Source organism: Typopeltis vanoorti, chromosome 7 (genome assembly GCF_054136105.1).
Source record: "Typopeltis vanoorti isolate ZY-2024b chromosome 7, IOZ_Tvanoo_1.0, whole genome shotgun sequence".
NCBI lineage: Eukaryota > Metazoa > Arthropoda > Arachnida > Uropygi > Thelyphonidae > Typopeltis > Typopeltis vanoorti.
This window is the reverse complement of record NC_143555.1, coordinates 123,686,530-123,702,974: the sequence shown is the minus strand read 5'-3', so window position 1 is coordinate 123,702,974 and position 16,445 is coordinate 123,686,530. Positions and strand designations below refer to the sequence as shown.

General features: G+C 33.6%; 1 protein-coding gene across 1 annotated transcript in view; it reads right to left on the bottom strand.

Moving 5' to 3' along the window:
• The window catches only part of Vps8 (vacuolar protein sorting 8), a 519,719-nt gene that overhangs the window by 238,922 nt on the left and 264,352 nt on the right, over positions 1–16,445 (bottom strand). Inside the window, exon 21 of the mRNA XM_090395104.1 lies at positions 13,283–13,377. Coding sequence (XP_090251230.1) covers positions 13,283–13,377 — 95 coding nt within the window. The remainder of the gene's footprint in view (positions 1–13,282; positions 13,378–16,445) is intronic.

The window sequence follows — 16,445 nt, the reverse complement described above, 5'->3', positions numbered from 1 at the left end:
AAATGAATAAATTTTTTAAGTATATAAAAAATAGAAGTTAAAATATCCTGTATGACACGTTCAATTTTTTATTTTGCACGCAAGCGCATTTTGTTCGTCCAACCACGACATTGTCCGAATAATTATAAATAATAATTAATAAATAAAATAATTACACAAGATATAAACAACAAACCTACAAAACATAACCAAGAAAACAGTATAATAAGTTTCGAATAATATTTGCTTTGTTTTTTCCCTCTAGTTAGCAATATGTTAGTACTAACTAGGCTACTAAATTTATGATTTTATTTCTTTCTTGCCATTATTATTTTTACTCGTAATAATAAATTATATAAAATTGGGTTTATTTTTGTACAAATCAATTAGAAAAGTGGCTTTATATATATTTTGAAATGAAATATAATGAATATATTTGCTACTGTAAACATAACCTATTATACACACATATATACATGCTCTATTTTCTCATTGACATAGAAAATTGACATCTATTTCTATCTGACATGGTAAATTTTCAAATGATTAAATAATTGAAATAGAAAATTGATAAAAAAAAATTTATCGTGTAAGATGGCATAAGATGAATTAAAATGCAATATTTAAATTTTAAATGATTATCTAATCGCAAAATCACAAAAATAATTAATTTTTAAATATATATATTATTATATATTTTTAATATATAATAATATATTAAAAATATATTATTATATTTTTAAATATATAGGGGTCGGTGGATCTTTATTTATAAAGATCCACCGACCCCTAGACCGCCTGAACGCCCCCCAAATGCTTCTGATCCCACTATAGCCCCCCCCCCCCCCAAGAAGGCTTCAGTGCTCAGTGGGGGGGGCGGTACCACCCACTTTGGGAACCTATGGTTTAGATGCTGTTCTTGTTCCCATATAATATTGGGGTTCTCTAAGCAGTAATGCACAAAACTGTGCCAGGTGTCTTTGCAGAATAATTCAGAGGAAGGTTTGTCATATCTGTGGATCTTCTTTAGCTGATTAACACAGTTCACCTATTTGAAGTCTTCTGTCCACATCTTCTAGAAGATCATGGATCAAGCAAAACAAATAAGGTTTAAGTCCAAATCATCTATTATTTTTCTCAAAGTGCTCCTAAAAATACCCACTTCAGAAATCAAACAGTTTGCAATCTTTTGTAGACTTTGTGTCAGAGCAGTAGACAAAATGTCAGCATTTCCAGTGGTTTCTCACAGCATGCAGTCTTCCTGAGTGTAGGATGTCAGCAAATAATTCCAAGTTCATAGAATCTCTCTCTTAATTTATCAATTGTTTCTCTGTGTAATGCACTTTCGCATATTCTTCTTCTTTCCATACTTCTCTTACTCTTTTACATGTTTTCCAATGCTTCTCAATGATGAAAACTCTGAGCATATCAGGAAATTGATGATGATATCTGAAAATATATTAGATAACCCTATGTTTAAATCATGTTTTTCAACTCTCCATGTAGAAATTGACCAGGGGAAGTAAAAGGGTAGAACTCATAGCAATACCCTCTATCTATATTTTGTTCTTCCAAAGAGAAGTAACATACATGATAGCACAAAAGAAGATTTGCAAAGTTGCCATTTATGGGAATATTGGTAAAGAATGATGTCGAACTGACTGTAATATCAGGATTTAGAATTAAATTTTCCACAGAAGACTTTAAATGAGTAGAATTTTTAATAATGCAAAACATCATCATCATCATCAACAATTTCCTGTTATGTATCCCCAAGGGGTGTTTAGGTTATTATGGCAGCACCACATGATTAATTCTTTCCATTAGTTACACGGTGATCAGCATTCATTTCAGGCAAATTATGGAGACTACAACTGTGTTAGAAATAATTACTTTAATTTCAACCATCGGTTGAACAAATCATTGTCATCAAATCAATCTCTTTGACATACTGTTTGAAATGTAATATAGCTTGTCTCTGCATATATATATATATATATATATATATATATAGGTTGAAACATCAGGAAATTAAAGTATTTATTTCTAACATGGTTGTAGTTTCCATAATTTGTCTGAAATGAACTATATTATGAAGTTTACATTATTATTAATCTCCTATCAACAATTTTCTTCCAAATCAATGTATTATTTGTGAGCATTCCAATATTGCCATATCTAACATTTCATGTTTCTAAAGCACTTCTGACCAATTAAAATCATCTAGACCTTGGTCTTCCTCTGAGTTTATTTCCTGCCATCTTGGCATCAAACACCTGTTCTGATAACCTTTCTTCTTCCATTCAATTTAAGCGGCCATACCACCTTAGATTAGCTTTGCTGATACATTCTTTAATACTAATAATATCAAATTCCTTTCTAATATCTTCATTTTTAATATGATTCCATCATTGACGCTATCAGTTCACTCCCATAATTTTTCTCTGAACCCTCATATCTGTGGTCTCTAGTCTATGATCAAGTGCTTTATTTCTAATCCAACTTTCAGATCCATAACTTAGAATTGATTTAAACACTGTCTTGTATACTGCTAGTTTGATATTTTGGCTAATTTCTCTCTTATTCCACATAAATTTATTCAACTGGCCATCCACCACACCTGCTTTATTTATTATGTTGTCTACTTCCATCTTCACTAAAAACTGTGCCTAAATAGCTGAAATATTTAGGAGTACAACATCATTTGCATAAAGCAAAGAGCTGAGTTTGATCTATAATTCTAATATCAGGCTTGATGCCACTTTCTTTCATGATGTGATTCATATATATATGATAAATAAAAGCAGAGATAGTGTGCATCCTTATCCTACTCCTGATTTTACATCAAACCATCTTCCTATATTTCTTTCAATTATAACTGCTGGCTGATAACTTAAATATAGACTATATATTGCTCTGTATAATATTCATTCACCCACTATAATTATAGTATTTTGAGAAGCTTTTCTCTGGACACCTGTCGTATGCCTTTTCAGATCTACAAAACTTAAGCACAGATCCTTGCCATATTCCCACAATTTCTCAACTATTTGTCTTAAAGTGAAAATCTGATCTTGACAACCTCTATTTTGCATGAACCCAGCATGTTCTTCTCCAAGTTTTTCTTCCACAATCTTTCTCAACCTCTTTTCAAGTATGCTGGCATAAATCTTACCTGGAACATTTAGTAGACAAATTCTTCTGTATTTCTCATATTCAGGTTTATTCTCTTTTTTTAATAGATGGGTATTATCAGAGCTATACTCCAATCATTGGGAATTTGAACCTTCTGACCAGGCCCTCTGAATTATGCAATGTAACCACTGCAAAAACTTTTATACCTCCATAATTAAGCATTTCTGGGTCGAATATCATGTACTCCAGCTGCTTTTCCACATTTCAAGTTTTTCAGAGCTTTTTCTACCTCAAGTAACGATATGTATACTGCTGTTTGCATTCCTCTTGAAAATTTTCTAGTATGGATCTTTCACTACTTGGTTCCTTTAACAGTCTTTCAAAGTAATTACTTCAGACATCTGGGATATACTTATCATCCATTTTCATGTCACTTTTATCATCTTTGATTCCTTTTACAGTATTCTTTCTTCCATTTCTAAGTTTCTTCAATAGCCTTCAGAACATTTTCCTCCTAAATGATATTTATTTTCTATATTCTTACCAAAATCTTCCCATGACTTTTGCTTAGCTCTCTCTCTTTCTCTCTCTCTCTCTCTCTCATTTCCTCTGTATTCTTTTAGGGAATATGCTGACTTATTGGCTGGCAACTTTTGGTATGTTTCTTCTTTTCTAGGACTACTTCTTTCTTTAACTTCATGTGTCCATCATGCTGTTCTTCTTTTTCTATCCATGCAGACAACTTCACCACATATCTCCCCCTAGCTGAATCAATCAACGTCTTCTTCAGAGTTTACCACTGAGACACCAAGGTTTGGTTCTTCTTTTCATTTTGTTTAATTTTTTCTTGAATAATGTTTGTATTTTTGAGTCTACAATTTACTTGTAAAAGCAGCTCACTTTAACTTTTTTTAAAACTTTCTTACATACTGTTCTTTTCAATGTGATATCCATTTTTATCCTGCATAGTACTAAGTAATGGTCACTTCAAATTTCAAATCCACTGTACACTCTTGTATCCTGAACGACCATGATGATATAACTATCAATAAAGATATAATCAATGGGGCTTTTCTTATTTCTTATGTCTTCTCTCCATGTGAACTTCTGCACATCTTTATGTTGAAATATGGTGTTAGTAATGACTAGCCTGTGTCCTGAGCAGAAGTACAGTAAATACTAACCATTATTATCAGATTTGCTCTTTTCTCCAAATTTTCTCAAAATGTTCCTATATGCCTGGTGGGATTAATTTCCTACTCTGCTGTTCAGATCTCCAATAAGGACATTTTTTCCATTTTCTTTATGTCAGCTGCGTGTTCTAATGACTCAAAAAATTCCTCCACTTCTTCCTCAGAAGAATCTGCTGTGGGACCATAGGCACGAATAAGTTTCATTGTCCATGTCCGCATTTTGAAGTTGGCCCACACAACTCTACTTGAAACTGCCTTCTAATCAATAAGTTTATCTTCTTCATGTTTGGTGTGGAATGCTATCACTACTCCTTCCTTTTCTTGATTGTTATTGTCAGAAAATAACATTCCTATATTGGTCCTTGTTGGGGATCTAAATAGCAGAGTAGGAAATGATTGTCAGATGCACAAAAATATTTTGGAAAAATTTGGAGAAAAGAGCAAAGCTAATAATAATGGCAAATACCTGTTGGATTTCTGTCAGGATATGGACTGGTTATTACTAACACAATGTTCACATAAAAATGTGCATAAATTCACATGGAGAGAAGAAGCAAGGAATAAGAAAAAGTCTCATTGACTATGTTAATGTTGATAGTGATGTTTTCTCCCTGGTGCAGGACACCAGAGTGTACAGAGGATTTGAAATTGGAAGTGATCACTATTTAGTCTTGAGCAGGATAAAACTGAATTTCATATTGAAAAGAATAATATGTAAGAAAGTTTTAAGGCGAATAAAAGTTGAGCAGCTCTCAGATATGAACTATAGACTAAAATACACAAAGATTATTGAAGAAAAAATGAAAGAGTTTGAGAACAGGAACCAAACCTTGGTTCCTGTTCTCAAACCTCAGTGGCAAACCTTGAAAAAAACCCTGATTGATTCAGCCAGAGAGGCATGTGGTGAGGTTGTCTGCATGGATAGAAAAATCAGAACATGGTGGACACTGGAAGTTAAAGAGGCAGTGAAGGAAAAGAAGAAAGCATATGAAAAGTTCCTGGCAAATAAGTCAGACTGTGCTCTTAGAGAATATAGAGACAAATGTGAGAAAGCTATACACTGTGTAAAACTAGCTAAACAAAAGTCATGAGAAGACTTTCGTAAGAACATAAAAAATAAATATCAAGAAGGTGGCAAGATATTCTGGAGGTTCTTGAAAAAGCTCAGAAATAGAGGAAACAGTACTGTAAGAAAAATTAGAGATGATAAAGGTGAAATGAATACCGAAGAAAAAGATATCCCTGAAGTGGAGTAATTACTTCGAAAAATTGCCTAAATGAAACAAACAGTGATAGCACAGTGGTAAATAACGATCAACAGGCATGCAGTCAGGAATACATATCCATACTTGAATTAGAAAAAGTCCATCAAAGGCCTGAATCATGAAAAGGCAGCAGGAGTAGATGATATTTGACCAGAAATGCTGAAGTATGGAGGTATAAGTCTAACAGTGGCTGCACTGCATAGTTCAGAAGGCCTGAACAGAGAGACAAATTCTGGATGATTGGAGTAAAGCTCTCATAGTATCCATATATAAAAAGGGAAATAAAACTGAATGTGAGAATTACAGAGGTATTTCTCTACTGAGTGTTCTTGGCAAGATTTATGCAAATATACTTGAGAAACGGTTGAGAAGGATTGTGGAAGAAAAGCTTGGTGAAGAACAAGCTGGAATCAGGCCAAATAGAGGTTGTCAGAATCAGATTTTCACTTTACGACAAATAGTTGAGAAATCATGGGAATATAACAAAGATCTGTATTTAAGTTTTGTAGATCTGGAAAAGGCATATGACAAGGTGCCAAGAGAAAAGCTATTCAAAATGCTAGTTATATGGTGTCAGTGGGGCATTATATCAGGCAATACTTAGTCTTTATTTGAGTTGTAATTCAGCACAGGAAGATGGTTAAGTGTAAAATCTGTTGTCAAACAAGGATGTACATTATCCCCTATATTATCTGTTATCTATATGGATCACATTATGAAGGAAAGTAGTATTAAACCTGATATCAGAATCGGAGGTGTTAATCTCAGTTCTTTGTTTTATGTGGATGATGTTATACTTCTAAATAAATCTGCTACAAGTCTGCAAGATTCCCTGACTAAATTGAATAACTGCTTTAATAGATATGGTATGAAGGTCAGCAATAACTAGACAAAGACAATGAAAATAGGCAGAAGCACTGACAATATCAACTGCACTCTGAATGGAGAACCTACAGAACAAGTGAAACATTTCAGCTACTTAGGCATGATTTTTAGCAAAGATGGTAAATTAAATATGGAAATGGACAATAGAATCAACAAAGCTGGTATGGTAGGAAGTCAACTGAATAAATTCATATGGAATAAGAGAGAAATTAGTCAAAATACAAGACAGTATTCAAATCAATTTTAACTTATGGATCTGAGAGCTGGATTAGAAGTAAAACACTTGACCAAAGACTAGAGACCGCAGATATGAGAGTCCTGAGAAAGATTAGGGGCATGAACAGATGGTATCAATGGCAATATCATATTAAAAATGAGGATATTACGAAAGAACTTTACATTGTCAGCATTCAGGAATGCGTTAGCAGAGCTAATCTCAGGTGGTATGGTCACTTGAATAGAATGGGAGAGGAAAGATGAGCAAAACAAGTCTTCTCTGCCAGGTTGACATGAAAAAGACCCAGAGAAAGACCAAGATGTAGGTGGACTGATACAGTAAAAAGTGCCCTAGAAGATAGAAATAGAAGATCTGATAATGTTGGAGTCTTCACAGGTAGCAGACCGATTTGGAGGAAAAATTGTAGATAGGAAGTTAGTATTGATGTAAATTTTTCATGTAGTACTATCATACACCCCTTGAGGGTAAAAAGGCAGGAATATGATGATGACTTATTATTTAGTAAGGTCTCCCCTGTTTTTGTCTTCGTCTCAATTATGCCAATCAGGTCAATATGATATTTTTCTGGTTCTTCGGCAAGTTTAAATTCCTTTCCATTAATACTCCTTATATTGATGGTTCCTATTTACAGTTCTTATGATGTTGAGTTGGGCTTGTTACTGTAGCTGATTTTTCACTGTTCACCCTGGTAACCTGATGAAAACAGCAGGGCCTTGTTTAACCATTCGACATTTCAGCCAGCATGAAATCTTATCATGTTACCATCATATGCATTTTTGGTTTAAACCAATAGAGAGTACAATTTGGTCGACTAAGTCCCAAATTGCCAGCCCATCCTCATTCATTCAATACCCAGTACATGCCTACTAATAGAGAGACACCATGTGAAGGTGAGGATTAGACATTTGGTCAGAAGCCCCCAGTCATGTAAAACAGGGGGAAAAAAAAAGGAATTTTTTTATACTTTAGAGTTTGTTGCCTGCTTTCTTGTATTGCAATATATAAGTTGTAAAATTGGAGAATTTTGACAGGGGAGGTGTGTATCTGTGTGTATATGGTGGGACAGATACTCAAACGACATTAGATAAAACACAACAAGATATTCGGGATGTCTGGAGTGATTACTTTGAAAGATTATTAAATGAATCAAGAAGTGAGTGATAGAACAGTGATAGAAAACATTCAAGATGAATGCAATCAGGAGTACATTGAGATTGAATAAGCCATCAAAAAGCCTGAAATATGAACAAGACAGCTGGAGTAGACCATATACAACTAGAAATGCAACAAACATGGAGGTATAAAATTTTTTTTACAGCATTTCAACTCCATAATTCAGAAGGCCTTGTCAGAAGGCTGAATTTCATTTGATTGGAGCAGAGCTCTTATAGTACTCATGAATAAAGGGAAATAAAACTGAAAATCCAAAGCAGAGGAATTTCCCTACTGAGTGTTCCAGGTGAAATTTATGCAAGCATATTTGAGAACAGGCTAAGAAAAATTGTGAACGAGGAAACTTTAGAAAAAATTTGGGATCAAACAAAAAAAGGATTGTAGCCCATATAAAGATCATGATCTTTATATTGGCTTTTTCAATTGAAGGTATAGCCAATTTCATATGGAAGTAGTAGGATTTTTATTCCTAGAAACTCAATTTTTTCATTCCACATATAGTAAAACTGGCCAAGAGAATGCATGCAATTTACAGACAAAAAATACTATAGGTGGTGTTGATGAAGTTGTGTGTTAATGGTGGTAGTAATAGTATGTAGTTGGGGAATTAAGTAGAGGAGACTGTGAATTGTGGAGTAGTCTACCCTCCCACGACAAGTCCAACGCCTCCTTGGAGATGTAATGTAATAACAGTAGTAACAAGGATGTATATATTTTATGTTTTTTCACTCACGAAAAAGCATATAATAAGGTACAACTATATAGTATAAATGGAACATTATACGCAGAAATATACAATATCTATGCTGCAAATCATCAGATAGAAAAATTAAGTGATATAAGAAGATGGTTTGATGTAAAATCAGGTGTAAGACAATGAGCACACTATCTCCACTCTCTGTCGTCTAAGTCTATATGGATCTATACTTATGAAAGAAATTGGCATTAAGCCTGATATCAAAAGATATTGCTCTGTCTCATGCAGCAAAAAGCCTCTTGTCCCTCTAAGAAGATGGACAGACTTCAGTGATCGGTCCCCTATAAGGGCATCACAGACCTGTTATTGCTCTGTCTCATGAATGTTTGTCAGCTGGCCTGGTTGGCCGAGTGGTTAGCGTATCTGCTCTCCAGCCAAAAGGCTGCAGGTTCGAATCCCACCGTGGGCATGGATGTTTGTGATTATCTGTGGAAATACTGGTGGTGGGCGGTAGATGGCGTTAGTGTTGTTGCGGCTCGTTGTAGTCGGTGAATTGAGTGGTGGAGACGGAGAGATGTAGAGTAGGTACCCTCCCTCGATGAGTCTTTGGACTCCCTGGAGGCATCAGTTAATAATAATAATAATATTCATACTGAGGACTTTACTTTACATTATCATCATGTCTATGATGATGATGATAATGTCCTTCCTAATAATAAATCCCATAGTGCAATAATATCCTGGCTGAGCTGCTGAAAGCTTTGATTGGCTATAATAGCAACTATTTAATGGAATCCATTCAGGACATCTATAAAACAATAGAATTACCTGAAGTTTTTACATCTATCTGTATACCAATTCCAAAGAAAAATAATGCACAAAATTGGATCTATACTTATGAAGGAAATTGGCATTAAGCCTGATATCAAAAGATATTCACACTGAGGACTAAGCTGGCCTAGTTGGCTGAGTGGATAGCGTATCCACTCTCCAGCCAAAAGGCTGCAGGTTCAAATCCCGCCGTGGGCATGAATGTTTGTGATTGTCTGTGGAATACCAGTGGTGGTCGGCAGTAGATGGCATTGGTGTAGTTGCAGTCAGTTGATGATTGAATGGTGGAAACGGAATTGTAGAGCAGGTGCCCTCCCTCGATGAGTCCTTGGACTCCCTGGAGGTGTCAAATAATAAATAAATAAATAAATTGCAAGGATTACAGAACTGTGAGCCTAATATCCCAGGCATCTAAAATTATTTTAACCATTGTTAACAAAGAACTTGAAAGAGCCTTAATCGAACTATTAATGTTATCCTGGAACTGTTGTTGTCTTGTCTTTGAAGAGTCTTAGATGTTTTCATCTGCTCCTTGAACTGCTTTGGCTATGTCGATGATTTTGTTTGTATCCTGTATGCTATCCTGGAACTAAAAATACTAATAGAAAGATCACTTGAAAGAAACAGGAACATATACATATGCTTCATAGACTTTCAGAAGGCCTTTGACCAGATAAAACATAATAAAATGTTCAATGTATTCGATAAATTAGACATAAAAGATCATGTACTTAAGATTATAAAAATGATTTACACCAAACAAAAGGAATCAAGAAAAAGAATTTTGGCATTTGAAAGAACTTGTTACAGGAAGATTTTAAGAATAGGATGGGTACAGAAAATCACAAATGAAGAGCTCTATCGGAAGATACAACTAAAAGAGAATCTAATGCAGAAGATTATAAAACAGAAGCTGTAAATTATTTGGACACATCCGTAGAGTGAGGTCTGGAAGATAAAGACATTATGTTTAGTATTTTGGATGGTTTAAACAGAAGAGGTAGACCATACAGAGAATGGATAAACGATATAAAGGACTGGTGTGGAATGGGTGTACAGAAACCTGCGACACTGTGCACTGGACAGAGAAAGGTGGAAGAAGATAGTGAAGGAGGCATTGGACACCAACGGGCAGTGAGCCCATGATCCGTGATGATGATGATGAAACAGAAAATGCAGTTGTTTAACTCTGACACTTCTAAAGTGAAAATAAAAAGAGGAGTTAGACAAGGTTGTATCCTTTCACCAAATTTATTTAATATCTACAGTGAGAAAGTGATGAAAAAGATTGAAAAACAAAAAATAGGAATTAGTATTAATGGTATAAAATACAACAATCTCAGATATTCTGATGATACCATTCTAATAACAGAAAACAGAAACAAATTAATCAAATTACTGCAACTATTAATTGAAGAAGATAAAGAATTTGGATTAGATATAAATGCAAAAAAGACCAAATTTATGAAAATCTCAAAGAAAACAGATCGGAGCCAGAAATATTCATAAACAATATGAAAATTGAACATACAACAGAATACGCGTATTTAGGCACCTCCTTTACTGCAGATGGAAAGCAAGATAAAGAAATAAAAATAAGAACAGTCATAGCTAAAGATGCCTTCTGGAAAAATAAAGATCTGCTCAGAAGTTCTGTGGGTATTGAGACAAAGAAAAGAATGATAAGAACATTAGTGTGGCCAGTTTCACATATGGAAGTGAGACCTGGGTATTCAAAAAGAGAGTAAGACAACAGATAACGGCCTTTGAAATGTGGTACTATAAGAGAGCTCTGAAAATCTCATGGACAGATTACGCAACAAATACAGATGTCCTACAGAGAATGAGAACACAGAGATCTTTATTACAGGAAATGATCCAGAGAAAGATGAGATTGGCAGGACATGTACTCAGAGGGTCAGCAGGACAGAGGATACTAACAGTTTTAGAAGGAAAAATTATGGGAAAAGGATCAAGATGGGAAAAAAAAAAAAAAAGAAGGATGTGGTTTGAAGATATAAAATAATGGACAGGATCACATGCTATGCAGAAACAAAAAAGAAAGCTACCAACAGAGAGAACTGGAAGGACATGGTGCTGCACCCTCTCACTGAAGAAACTATATGAAGAAAGAAAGAAAGGGGTTTTGCCTCCCAGAAATTTGGATTTTTCATCTTGCAAAACAGGTAAACCAGCCATAAGAACACATGCAATTTATAATCATATATACACTGGCATCACACAGAGTTAGTTGCTTCAGCAATAAATCCAAAAACAAATTTGGCATGAAAATTGACAATAAATCGACAAACTCTGAAAACCCTGTTTTCAGAGTGTCTTTTCTAGTTTAAGAAAACATTAATTGCATTCTTAGTCACCAAGTGAAACGTTTCCACTATTATGACATAGTTTTTAGCAAAGATGGCAATTTAAATATAGAAACAGAAAAGAGAATAAGCAAAGCTAGTTGGCAAGGATAGTAACTGAATAAATTTTTATGGAGTAAAACAAAAATTAACTAAAAGACAAAACCAGTAGTATATGAGTGGTCTTGAAACTCTTGGATTAGAAAGTTGGGTTACACATAAAACAGCTGATCAAAGATTAGGGACTGCATATGTGAGTGTCATGAGAAAAACCTAGGGCCAAGAACTGATGTCATCAATGGCAGAATCATACAAAAAATTAAGATATTAGGATAGAAATGACATTGTTACCATTCAGGAATGTGTGATTGCAGCTAATCTCAGAGGTATAGTATCTAGGGTGTACCCCCCCCTTTTTCCCTTGAAGTTACAGATCAGGAATTTAAATAATGATGAAAGCTCTACAAGTACAAATAATATAAAATTACCGTATTTGCTGGTGTATAAGATGCACCCCCTTTTTTGTACACATTTTTTAGGAAAAAAACTTGATCCAAGTTCTTATCATTTTCTCAGTTGAGGATGGCCCGAAATGCCTCTCTGCAGCCCTGTTTCCATGTCCTTTAGCATACGCAATCACACATAGCTTGTATGCAATATTGTAGCAATGCTGACGTTTTCAGCCATAATTTGCCAAGGAATTTAGAGAAAATTTAACGGCAGAAATTTATCACTGTTCACAACACCGCGACAACAACTGAAAAGTTTAAACAAACAGGAACACAACTGTGATCGTCGATGACAGCGCATGATCATCCACTGAACTCTATGTAACTGGAATGCTCTCACACACCACAAGAAAGAAATCACATAATTCGGAACAGAGAAAATTTCCAGAAATGCAAGTAATAAAAAACTGAGTATCGGCGTATAAGACACACCCTGTTTTTCAGATCTATTTTCAAAGAAAAAAGTGCGTCTTATATGCCAGCAAATACAGTAATAAATAGCAATTTTAGAGAGAGCACACAAATGAATTAGCCACACAGTAAACCAAGAGAGAAAAAAGTACTCTACAAGAGAGTCAAGGAATGTCATTAATTGATACACTAGTAAACTGAAGTAAATGAATGTTTATGTTAGAACTGTTTTTCAAAACACCGTTCTGAAGATAATTTCAACAATGAGATTATTCCCACTCAATATCTCCCCTCTGTGCTGCAAAAACATTAATCTGTTTTCTATAGTCAAAAACCATATAATTCTACTTCAGACACCAATGCAGGCAAACAGTCTGGTGTACTGCTCAACTTTCCAGAAAGTCTGGTTTCCTCTCCTGAAAAGCAGGATAAACTAGCCAGAGAACACCCATACTGGAATTTAATGAAAGCTTAATTTACTCTCCTAGTGTTTAATTTACTCTCCTAGTGTTACCAAAATTAAGTTTATAAGAAATTCTTTGGCTGTAACAACCAATTTAAAGCCTAATAAGCAAAAGATAAGAAACAAAAATCACTTACCTTATATAAACTAAAAGTTTATTTCCTAGCCTAATTTGTCCATCAGACAACTGCTTTCCTCTTTTTATTGCTTCTTGTAATACTGCTATTAGCTCCTGATAAAATGATGCACAAGACAGTTATTAAGTAAGGAAAAAGTAACTTTCCATAATACAAAGATTTAGAATTAAAAACCATCAGGTCAGGCCTCAAATTAGTACAGAATTAAATAAAACAAGAAATTCAAACAGATTTAGACTCAGCCAGTTTACTGGCTGAGCTGAAGAACAAAGATTATTTATTCAGCCAAATTGCAAACTGAAATTTGTGCAATTTGAAATAAAATTGCTAATCCACAATCTGAGCTCTGGAGTGAATTTCCAAATTATGGTTTTGCCTCTCTGTTTTTGCTGGGATTAAAAACAAAAGTGTGGATAATTCCAATAACGATCAGATATTATGTATCCTATTAATGGGTAAAATGTATACTGATCCTCAGTAAACAAAAGAAAATTCTTAGAAAACCAAGTGAAATATACATAAAATAGAGAAATAAATACACATAACAAGCACAATTCTACTAGATGATTTGCTGCTCCATCAACCACCATATATTCCTGCCATGCCTGAATGAATCACCTGATCAATATTATTAGTTCATTGGATTAGTCCCTCCCTATAGGTATTTACTGAACTACCAATTGTATACAGTAGCTGTTTATTATTGGTTAGTTATTTATACTTTGCAAACAAATCTCTCTCCTCATAAGTTTTTTCTTTTTTTAATTATGCCATTATCAATTCACTTATGTGGGTCTAGAATTTATAGGATCACATGTTATTCACTCCACCCAGCAACTTATAGGACACACATAATATCACAAATGTCAATTATTAATGATTCATTTGCCAGTAATGAAAGTATTACTATTCACACTCGTTTTTTCCTTTAAATATCCCATTCTCACATGGTTTATTAATGATCATTTACATATTTATACCTTTGAGTAATTCAAATATACCAACCAAATATAGTAACCTCCATCATTACTGTTTCCTACACATTCTAAAACAAACACGTTGTGTTTGTTTTAGGATATATGCTGCCAGGCAGATTTGGTTACAATTGAAGAATTGTTACAATATGTAGTGCACCTGCTGAAAGACAAACATGAAATTTCTGAGGGGGCACAGCATTTTCTCTCGTCCCGTCAGATAGTGAGAGAGCAATAATTGTCCCGACTTGAACATGTTAAAAGGATAAAACAGTAGTACATTTTGGAAAAGCAAATTCCACTAGTTTTCCCCCTTTCCTTTCCACATCATTTATTCCATTCAACAGATAAAACTAGAGATAGAACATTTTATTTGTCTCAAAACAAAAAGCTGTGATTTCTTCTAAATAGCATTCTTTGCAATATTGTGTATTATAGACTTGAGGCAAGAAGAAAACCATATACAGATAGAAAAAAAAGAACTAATTTAATCAGTATGAAAGGGCTCTTTAGAGATCTTCTAAGTCAACAAAGTTTTTATAAATGTATTCTCCTGATGGATAATGTTCTGAAGTAGAATACTTTTTCTAATAAGATGTTTATACTGAAGTCTACTTGAGGTAGAATAAGAATCCCCCCCCCCAGTTTAAGGAAAAAGGAATTATTTTAAAAGAATGTTATCTTTGAAAATCAGAGTGAGAATTTATTTTGAAACTGATTATACAGAAATTTTATGAAATCCTTTTAAACAAATTTTATATAAATATAAAAAACAAATTTTATATAAATAATTATATTTGTATATTTTATAGATTAATTAAATGTTCTTCCTGTATTACAATTCTCTTGTCTTATTTATGAGACACATATCTTAGATAAGTGAATGTAATACATGAGATTTATTTTAAGTTTTAGGGAAAATAAATTTAGTTACTGGAAAGAAATCAAAAAATACTCATTATATAAACCCTTTTTCAGGTGCAGAAAACAAATGAAGAAAAAAAATATTTTTAAACAAACATTTAAAACTAGATGAAACTTTTCTATAAAAAAACAAGTCTTTTTTTATCCTTCTCAAAAGCAACTAACTGTTCTTCTTGTATTACAATTCTACTGTCTTATTTATGAGACTAAGATAAGTCTGTATTTGTTAAAGTAAAATCCAAAAAATAAAGTACAATCAAAATCTGAAAATTTGATATCAGTTATGATGTTCATTGGTCAATGTGAGAATTTTGTTTTAGTTAAAATTCAAAGCTTTGTTTTTTCTTTTAATTTTTTTATTTTTTTTTGTAATAATTATATTATTACAAAATTATTATTATATTATATTATATAATAATATATAATATAAATTATATTATTATTATATACTTGGCTTAATCCTTTATCCGAGTGTAAGCAAACAAGGTTTGCACCTGAAGTATTTTCAGGACTGGGCAACTCATATAAAGAAGCTAAGACTTCACATCACTTGCCTTAGTGTCATAATGCAAAGCACATCTCCTTGTGGACATGAATAATTCACCTCTGGGTCTGGATCCCATTTGGATAAAGGATTAAGCCAAGTATATAATTTCTTGGTATCTTTAATTTATAGTATAACCAAGTGAAAAACTTCCAACAACTTTCTGTAATCCAGAGTGATTTAATAATGTGTGACACAGTTTGGCAACTCGTATATGAAAATATGACTACTGCATTAATTCAACCTTAGTATCACCTCTGGGTCTGGCAACTACTGAAGAGATCTCAATAAAGGTCGAAACTGCTCTGGGTAGTGACCCTTCCCATAATGCATAGCATTAAACATGTCCGCAAGGAAATGTGCTTTGCATTATGGGATACTAAGGCAAGTGATGTGAAGTCTTAGCTTCTTTATACGAGTTGCCCAGTCCTGAAAATACTTCAGGCGCAAACTTTGTTTGCTTACACTTGGATAAACGATTAAGCCAAGTATATAATTTCTTGGTATCTTTAATTTATATTATCTGTTGCATAATTTTTTGTGACAATTGCAAATGCTTAAGAAAGGAAATATCTAAAATAATGAGATATAGGAGGCAATGCAACTGTATGTTTATTAACAGCATATTAATTCTAGAATGTTTTATTGGCAAAAACTGAAATTGTATTAAAATGAAAATTATATTATTTTCAAGGTTACAAAGAAAAAAGTAAACACAAAG